The 10346-nt window shown below is 34.8% G+C and overlaps 2 protein-coding genes across 2 annotated transcripts; both read right to left on the bottom strand.

The window, feature by feature from the left end:
• Nucleotides 1–52: 52 nt before the first annotated feature.
• Nucleotides 53–1641, bottom strand: LOC115977201 (F-box/kelch-repeat protein At2g44130-like). The gene has a single exon (XM_031098913.1). The coding sequence runs from the start codon at nt 1281–1283 to the stop codon at nt 255–257; it is 1029 nt and encodes a 342-aa protein (XP_030954773.1). The 5' UTR covers nt 1284–1641; the 3' UTR covers nt 53–254.
• A 5956-nt stretch (nt 1642–7597) lies between these two features.
• LOC115977193 (probable polyamine transporter At3g13620) lies at nt 7598–9300 on the bottom strand. The gene has a single exon (XM_031098902.1). The coding sequence runs from the start codon at nt 9213–9215 to the stop codon at nt 7764–7766; it is 1452 nt and encodes a 483-aa protein (XP_030954762.1). The 5' UTR covers nt 9216–9300; the 3' UTR covers nt 7598–7763.
• Nucleotides 9301–10346: the final 1046 nt, after the last annotated feature.

Genomic DNA, 10346 nt, shown 5'->3' with positions numbered 1-10346 from the left:
AATTCTCATATATCAAAATTATAAACCCTTACAATATTTCATAAGCTCTCTATTTTTTTTTTTTTTTTTTTTTTTGAGGAACAGCTCTCTATTAAAACTAAATAAAAACAAAAATAAATACACACAACTCTTTATATTATGTTCCTATAACATTTCTCAAGCTCTCTCATATATAAATAATTTTTTTTTTAACATAAACAACAACTACCTTTATATTTTGCTTGTTCATATATAGATAGATCAAAGGTAGCATATCAAATTTCCACACAGCACCCGGATTGAACAAAGCCAGAAAATTCATCAGGTACACTAATCCTGACCAATTTACCATTTTGCCCATCCAATATATAAAACCCTTGTGGTGCACCTTGGTACTCAGACCCTGTCACCAGGGTCAATTTCGTCCCCAACATTACCCCACACGTTCTAATTCGGACCGCCGAGTCCGACTCAGCCCAACTCACCAGTTTCCCATCTTTCCTCACCTCGTCACCAACGCTTGACCTCGGGCACCGACCCGGCTCCCAAACCATGTCCATTCGGGTCCAATTGCCCGACCCGAAATCGTACACATCAGCACTCCCCTCGAACCCGCCTTGTGACTCGGTGCCGTACCCACTCACCACCCAGAACTCGTTCCCAATCACCACCCCTTCGCACTCGTCTCGTTCCTGGCTCATCCGAGTCAACTCAGCCCACTCGTCCTTCCTCAGATCGTAAACCCACGCCGATTCCAACGCGTTCTTGTTCTCATCATGCCCGCCCGCTATGTAAACCCGACCCGAAAAGGCTCCGATAGCGAAAAACGAGCGCTTAGACGGCATGTCGTTGCCGCGTCTCCAACGACGAGTCGTGAAGTCGTAAACGAACACATCAGTGACCGGGTTGTAACTCGCTGGGTCCCACCCACCCATCAAAACCAGCTTGCCTTCACAGCTTGCCAACTGACAAAACAAAGGCAACCCATCTGGGTACTTGGGAACCGGGTCGACTCGTTCCCAAGTCTCACTCACCGGGTCGAACACAGTGATCCCGTAACTCGGTGACTCGCTCCGCTTTCGCCCAGTGGCACTCGGAAGAGCCTGAACCAAGCAAGCCACTTTGTGGGTGTGCCCAGATTTCCTCCTGTGGTGATAAAAATCCTTGCTTTGTAGCAGCTCACGCCATCTTCTGCAGACTCGGGAGGCGACTCGGTGAGCAGTGTATGGTAGCCGAGTCAAGCACTCGAGACCGAGTTCTTCAGGCAAACTAGGGACCAACTCAGTGAACTCAGAACCTTCCATTTTGACTGAAAGTGGTACTAGTAGTATTTTTTTTTTACTGAAAAAGTAGTACTAGTTTAGATAGCCATTTGTAGGACATGGAAGCTTTTGAGACTTGGGTCGAGTCAGTGAGGCATTTATAAAAACAGTTGGGTAACAGAAATTCAAACCTCAAAGTTCTAAACAGCTTCTTCTTCTCATAGGCCAAAATTGTGTGAGAGTTCAGACACTTATCGGTGACGTGTCACTGTAGGGAAAAAAAATCTTAAAATTTGAGAAAAGTGGCCGTGTTTGTTACTTTGTGGTGTATTTTAAATTTTTTGACTGGTTGTTATAGTTTGGAATCTTTGGATAAGGCAAAGGAATAAGTGAACTTTGTATTATTGGGGATATAGTATGGGAATGGGACACACTTTCACATGCTGTAATGATCTTTGATTGATCAGGATGAATATGGGTCTGCCACTTGTGGGGTAATTCGATAGAGATTTGGTATGTTGTGAGGATGAGATTGTATTTTCCGGGTAGAGAAAGTTTATTTTATTTTATTTTTTATTTTTGGTTTCCCATTTATTACTTATAGTGGACTACTTTAATAGATTGTGACAAATATAATAATACTATAAGAACTGTTCTACAAATAGAATAAGTTGGAGATAACTCATAATTGACTGGTGCTAGAAGAAATGTTCTGAAAATAGAACAAGTTGAGGATAAAATAAGAAGGAAAGGAGGGATCTTTACATAAAAAAAGATCGATGTCATGCAAAACGTTTATGAACTTTTTAGAAGTTCTGGAAGATGTGAAAGGGGTACACTGCAACTAAACTTATAGTGGGCAAAATAGTTACGTTACAAGTTGTTTTCATTGGCAATGACAAGTTGAGGGGACTCCTAATGGATTACTTTGAGAAAAAGACAATTAAAGTTTTCATTCTATACTAAATATGTTTAGACATTTTACCCCAAAAAAAATAAAAAATTTCATCAATATATTGATTCAAGGAAGTATCAAGAAAATCTTTCCATGTCATACAAAAGGATATAGAAAACAATTTTTGGTAGAAGGGACTTGATAGATTGGGCATTTATATGCATTGCATTACAATTTTTTTTTTTTTTTTTTTTTTTTTTATCATCAACAAATTTTATTAACAAAGGAACCGGAAACTACAAACAAGAAACCAAAATCTTAGCTTGTTCAAGAACTAAGATATCACAAAAAACCAAAGGGGTAGAGTCAAGAACAACACAACCTGAATACTTGTTTTTAAAATATCAGGAAACCAAAACATGGACAGCTTGATTTGCCTTTCTAAGAATCCATTTAAACATTCTATATGACATGGGCATATATATTCTTAGAAAGTAGGAATCTGAGGATATATGTAATGGTACAGTTATAAACACCTGCAACTAAACATGTTATTGGAGTTGCTTCTAAAATCCCACGACGTTTAAGTTAGAAAAAATGTTTGTGTTCAAGATAAACACTATCAAAAGTTTTCACTCTCTTAACTCAATTCAAAATATTATACCTTATTTATTTTTGTATCCTAATACCTTTTTGTTAGGAAACATTTCTTTATTTTAGTCGTCATCTTAATAATGGAATGATGATAGGGTTGGGATAACGATTATCTTTCAGAGTTGAATCTCTTGAATCTTGAAGATGATATTTATTACTTTTTGAACTTCTATTTACATGTACGTACAGGCAGACTAGGGGGCCCCTTATACATATATATATATATATATATATATATTTTTTTTTTTGACAGATTTTATGTCAAGTTTCTAGTTTTTTTTTTTTAATAATCCGATAATTAAAATGAGGTAGGAGGATTTAAATCATAGATATCTTCGTTAGAAACACCAAGAGTTGATAATCAATTAAGTTACAAGATCCTTGACTAAAAAAAATTATATTTGACTCTTCCAAAATTAAAATTTGGTCCAAAAATCCAAAAATAATAATTGCCACCTAAGCTCCTAACCCATATTAGTGGCCCATCACCCCTTTCCAAAAAATAAAAATCCCTTATTATTAAGAAAATAATTATTAAAAAAACCCTAAATTAAAAAAAAAATCTTTTTAATACATTAATAATTGAGAGTAGAGGAATTTGAATCCTAAATATTTTTGTTAAAAACACCAGAAGATGTCAATTGCGCACATAATCCCCTCCATCCCTACGTGTTACCTTTTTTGGTAGTCTATACAAGGAGTTTTTAAATGTATTGGAGTACTAGCTAATATTTATATATTCGTTGGCAATAATTCTAGATAATATAGAATAATAAGATATTGTGACCACTAGACTTAAGAGCATAACTAATGCTTTCTAATTTTCTTAGGTTGATATGACAAGTGATGAATAATTAATGGATCAGTTAATCAACCATTGATAGAGACGCATAGATAAAAGATATCCCACGACACATTTTTGTTGTAATTCAAATCAATTTGACTTCGATTTCTTAATAAATTTCATATTTTTCTTCTTAAAAATCCACTACTTAATACCATTTTTATTTTTAATCAATCAACCTATCAAATCATGATGTCATGAAAAAGCTGTGAATTAGAAGGGTCCAAAAAAAATTAACTAGACATCATAGTAAGCCAGAAATGCTAAAATGGAAGTTGTGGGCTAAACACTTTTTTCTTTATCGGGCGTCAACAAAGTGCCGAAAATTAGGAAAGAAAGAAGTCATAAAAACAGTTATTCCATGTGAAATTGCTTCATACATAAGCTAACCATTTTGCCAACTATATATTGCACATTACATTATCAATAGTCGTGGTTGGAGATGTGTCAAATCCCATTGCCGTCCATACATCTTTGTTTAGATGGAGACCATCTCCCTCACCCAAACACACGTTATGGCTAAATTAATAGGGATGAGATAAGATCAATTTAGAGCAGCCATGTATAATATTTTTTTACAATATCTTTACAACAAATTTTAATTAGCTAATTGTAATTAGCTGGTATTGATGAGTAAAAAAGTAACTTCGAATGTTTTCAAATTAGAATTAATAACAATTTATCATACAAAATTTTTGTAAAAATATTATAAATGTAACTTTTCTCATTTATCATTCCTAATTGTTCTAACATTGATGAGAGAAGAATAGAAGAAGAATGGAAGGACTACACTAAAAGCATCTCTAACAGTCTTTGTATAGCTATTTTTGGAGCATCAAAGGCTACTATTCATGCTCCAGCCAATTCTCCAAACGTCCAAATTCTCCAAATTTATTTTTGAAGTTGCTACAGTGATTCTCTTAATTTAGAGAACACTGCAGCAACTCCAAATCAATTTTTCTGCTTAAAAAATTATCCCAGCTACTATTATATCAATTCTTTCTCTCTCCTTCGGAAATTTTTTTTTCTCTAATTCTCTCCGTTTCTCACATAATCCAAACATAAAACACAAAACAAAATCTAATTCTTGAAATAAAGTTGAATCAGAACAAGAAAAAAAAAAAAAAAAAAAACCCGATCTGAACCCGTTTCTCACATAATCCAAACACAAAACAAAATCCAATTCTTAAAATAAAGTTGAATTAGAACAAGCAAATATTGGGAAAAAATAAAAAATAAATAAAAGGAAAAGAACAAGCCTCTCTCTCTCTCTCTCTCTCTCTCTCTCTCTCTCTCTCTCTCATGTGAAGCGCTAGAATGTTCTTGAGGTGGAAAAGAAAATAAAAAGAAAGTGGGTTGTGTGTCTTGTGTGGAGGAGAAAAACAAGAAAAAGAAAAAAGAAAAAAAGAAACGAAACGTGGATGAAAATGAAATGAAAGGAAGAAAAATAATAAAAAAATAAAAAATCCTAATTGAAAAATACTACCACAATATTTTCATAATAAATTTTAAGTAATAGATTGTTATTAGTTAATATTGGCAAGTAAAAAAATAATTTCAATGGTGGGTTCAAATTAGAACTAATAACAACTTTTCACATAAATTTTATTGTAAAAGTATTGCGTAAAATGTTGTGAACATAACATTTCTCATTAAAAAATATAGTTCTTAAAAAAAGAAAAAATGATGATTAAAAAAAGAATAAACAATGAATGAAGAAATAATATTTAGATGAGATAGAGAATCTGTTGGAAATGTATTTAAAAAAGTTAGTAGGTAAAAGCTAAATGTCACTGTTCATTCTCCAAACAGTACAAAAATTTAGAGAAGTTGTTGAAAATGTTCTCAAAACAGAGAAAATGATAGAAATATGAGTGCTTTGAGAGATAATAAAAGAATATGCATAAAAAAAATAAATAAATTATACCCGACACATGTCTAATACAGTCCTATCCTATCTTCTTTTCTGATCAATAGTTTTCCAATATATTGGACATATTACACATCATATCTTTCAGAAATTCAAATAGCTTTACAGTTTCATCCTAATCAAAGCAATCACACAATCATACTATGAAGATCCCATATCAATATAAGAGAATTAGAGCTCTACATTTGGACAACGGAAATTCCATTAAAGATTTGGTTGGCCATAACTTTTTCTTTTTGAATTAGGCATAACTTTATTGGTAAAACTTTGTTAACCCATTCCTAATTCTAATTGAGTTCAAACTTGGCCATCATTAAGTGTTCTCGAATCTTAAGTCTTGTCCTTCTTTCACTTTCGGTTAATGACGGTATAAACAAAACAAATTACCAGTTCTTATATATATAAATAAACCATTCATACAAAATTTTTTAGAGTTTAATTAATAGGTGCTCTTAAAAATTAGAACATTTGTTAATTAATAATTTTAGGAAAATTTTGATATAATTTTTATGAGAAATTTAAAAAATTGTCAAAAAAATTAGTTACTTTTTTCTTTTCATATAAAAAATTTCTAAAAATATTACCAAAACTAACAGCTTAGAACATCTTTTAACCTTTTTTTTTTTTTTTCTTAATATCGCATCACACAAGGTCTATTTTTATGTGACATGCATTAATGCATATCAAAAGCTATTTAATCACCAATTTTTGCACAAAAACATTTATTCTATTCTACCTTGATTTTGTGCTGAATAGACAACTAACCTATTCTAGCCGAAAGGTGCAGATGATGTTCCCCAAAGAAGATGTAGATGTAATTGATTTGTTCTAGAAAAGTTTGGTCACTGACAAATTAGTCATGTTAGCAATTGGCAAAGCCCCTTTATTTGAATTTTAAAAAAGCACACGTCCTATTCCCCCAGTTATAGAAGTTCAGGTCATTTTTTTCTGCACCAATTGAGGGTTCCATTTGCTTGGAGATGACTTATGACTTATGAGTAAAGACCAAAGAACAAGTTGCAAAGTGAAAGTAACATGCAATGTCTAGAGAGGGTGACCATAAGGTCCATAATGCATTGATGGATGCATGTAGTCAAGGCTTAGCGGTTAACAGAGATGGATAATCTCAGCCCAAACCCTGCAGATCTGAATTCAAGCCTACTAGCCTAGTTTAATGGGCTTACATGTTCTGGCCGAGGACCCAAGGCTCACTGTTTGAAAAAGAAGAAGAACAAAAACCCCATGTCTCGGCTTAAACCCAATGAGTGGCCCAAGGCCTACTGGTAGATGAAGATGGACTTACCAACTGGATTTGGCAATGAAAATGGCTTGAGATGGGTATCTCCTGTGTTAGCAGCTGTATGGGATGTGGAATCCATATGTTCATAATTTCAGACGCATTATCACATTTCTTAAGTGTGTCAACATTTAACACATAAAATAGATGATGTGTACGGACTATATACAATAACAAGTATGTAATAAGGCAGAAAGACACCATGATACGGCTAAATTATTATTTCTTAAAATCTAAGTCTACAAAATTTAGACTTATTTAAATTTTAAATAAAGTGGTACTAGATATTTTTTTGACTTGTAATATTTAACATGGATCCTGGATATATTTTAACCATTTCAAATGCAGCTATCCCTCCATTGTAGTAAGCCTATATTGAGCATATTAGCTTTGGGATTATGGAGTCAATATTCAGCCTTATTTGTAAATCTTTCTAAATTCTCTCTATATAATATCTTCATAATAAACTCCTGATATTTACTTGTTTGAATGCAAAATCAGGTTCTGAATTCTGCACTGTATATACTATGATCACAACAGGCATATGACATATATTGCAGTTCTAGACTAAATTTTGCATGAAAGGAAAGCACTTTTCAACCATTGATATCACATGTTCTTTATGTGACAGTATACTGCCTGAATAAAGTATCAGGCTATTGAAGTTTTAAAACCGACTATAGCCACATCATAAGCTCAGTGTGCCCACCTGATTAATCAAGAGTATAACCGTACAAAATTTCCTTTGTAAATTGACTTGTTTTATAATTGTTACCCTTTATGGAAACTAAAAAGAAAATCAAAGTATCCATTTCTTTTGCAAACAGTGTTTACAAAACTTTCTTAGCCAAAATAAAAAAAGATACAATATATTAAGATCCTCACAGCCAGTAATTATCAGCCTATTCCAAATCCTGATCTTCCAACTTTTCTCCAGCATTGTTGAACCCAAGCCACATTTTGGACTTGCAAAAATTCATCAAGAAGTACCAAGCAATCCCAGCCAGTGTAAGCAGAGCAGCTACCAAATAGACAGTTTTTGTAGCCACTGACATTACATAGAGCAAAAAACCAGATGGAATCAAGCACATAACCACCAGCCAAGGTAACCCCATGGGAACTACAAAGGGCCTTTTCAATGTGGGCAACTTCCTCCTCAACCAAAGAAAAGATGCAAATTCCAATAGCATCCCTAAACTATACAAGAAATTCACTGAAGATATTATGTCTACAAAACTCATGTAAGCAACTGCAAGTGTAATCAATGTTGAGAGCAAAATTCCCACCCAAGGTGTATTAAACCATTTGGATCTTACCCCAAAAATTTGTGGTAAAAATCCTAAATTTGACATTCCTAGAAGTTGGTATGCACAACTGCTCAATTGGGCTTCATATAGTCCAAAAACTGATAAAACTGCACCAATTTCAATCCAGACTTTCAACCATTTCCCAGCAATGATTTCTGCAGCATCAGCAAAATACCCATCAACCCAATCTTCTTGATCTAGAGGTATAGCACCAATTGCAGCCAGGAGAGGAATCAAGTAAGCCAAACAAGTAAGCAGCCCTGCAGAAAACAATGCTTTTGGGAATATTTTCTGGGGTTGTTCCACTTCACCAGCTAAAGTACTAGCATTGTCCCAAAAATTCAGGTTCCAAAAAAGGGTATTGAAAAACAAAGTCCAGTCTTTCTCCACACCCTCTTGACCCAAACTGATCCACCTACTAGGCTCAATCTTAGGAATTGCAACCAAAGTCATAACTACAAATGGCAAAAGTGAAACTACTCCTAGAGTAACTGCAGTGTAGCCTACTACAGTAAGACCAGTATAATTCAAAAAAGACAGCACCAAAGTTGAAACAAAAATAGCAAGATAGCGAGGCAGGCCTGTAGAGAAAATTGGAAATACCAGCTTGAGATAGTCAATGCATAGAACTGGATATGAGGCCAAGTTTATGACCCCACTAAAGAACTTCCATGAGCCCATTAAGGATCCCCAAAAAGGCCCAAAGGCCTGGTGGGCCCAGATGACAAAGCCGCCATTGCCAGGGAAGGTGGTGGCGAGCTCTGCAGTGACAAGAGCCTCTGGGATGCTCCATATGAATGGAAAGATGAGGAAGCCAAGGATAGCAAAGAGCGGCCCTGCCGCCCCTACCGCGGCTTCTTCACCATAGGGGCCACCGGCAACCTCAAAGTAGATGAGGAAAACAAGTGGGATTAGAGCTAGTTTGTGTGGAGTTTTGATGGTGTTTGAACTTGGACTTGGAGGTGATGGTTGTTGCTGCTGCTGTTGTTGTTGTTGTTGTTGTAGTAGGAGGGGTTGAATATTTTGGGAGGAGTTGGTAGCTTCCATTTGGTTTGGTGGGTGGTGTTTTTTTTTTTTTTTTTTGGGGATTGATATTTTGGTTTGCACCTTTATCCTTATGTCAATTATGTTCCACACAGTCCAAGATGGGGGGGGGTGGGGGTGTGTGGTGTGCGGGCCAAGTTACATGAAAAAAGTAACCATTCTGCACTTTCTTTTGTTGCAAACAAAAGAGGAAATCCTACTAATTTCTGAAATCTGAATTGGGGATCTTCCAGTCAACTATGAGCAACTGAGCAGACAACACTTTGATCCAAAAGAACATATTGGAGAGCAAATCTGTCAAAGGTAGTTAGCAAGGTCATATCCTATATAATAAATACCCATAATTCAAACCTAAAAACATGCTAATCAATCCTCACACTTCTAACTTTACAGATGGTTAGGTGGTAAGAGGTAACCATACCTTATTTTCAAAGGGAATAAACCATGATTTTGTGGCCAATGACAATTAAGGAGCTCCCCATGGTCCCCACACTAACATGAGGCTCTTAGAATTTTGAACCCAAACTTCATAAATCTCATGAGGTTTTTTGGAAACCACTAGACCAGCTCTTTTTATAGGGTTGCTTATGTGGTGTGTTTAGGTGTCTTTATATGGTGGATTTTAATAGTTTTTTCAGTCCTAAAAATTTAGGCTGATGGCTGATTTTCATTTCCTTTTTCTAAAAGGACCTGATGACTGAAATTAAGTAACACAATGTGTCTTCTGTGATTAGTTTCCTCTTGTTTCTTCAACATTGCTTGGTGTCTTCTACTGTAGTTTATAGATTTACACAGGAACAATACAAGCAAGAATCAAAATTGGCACATATCACTGGTGTAATGACAGCTCAATCAGGCCACCTACCAAACACAAAGTTAGCATTCCTTCAATGTGCGTAAAGATATGGAAAAGGCTTGCATGTTTTTACAATTTTATATATATATATATATATATATATATATATATATATATATATTCCCCGAGATTTCTCTGACACTCAAATAAATAGAGCTGATTATCTGTGCGTACCCTATCCTAACACATTGTGCACATGGTAACGATATCTTTAAGCACATGACAAATAAATGTCCCCAACTACCCCATATGAATGTATAATTGCCAATCCTATTTTT

Source organism: Quercus lobata, chromosome 1, assembly GCF_001633185.2.
Source record: "Quercus lobata isolate SW786 chromosome 1, ValleyOak3.0 Primary Assembly, whole genome shotgun sequence".
In the NCBI taxonomy this organism is placed as follows: Eukaryota; Viridiplantae; Streptophyta; class Magnoliopsida; order Fagales; family Fagaceae; genus Quercus; species Quercus lobata.
The sequence above is the reverse complement of the archived record's forward strand: the minus strand, read 5'-3'. Positions and strand labels throughout refer to the sequence as shown.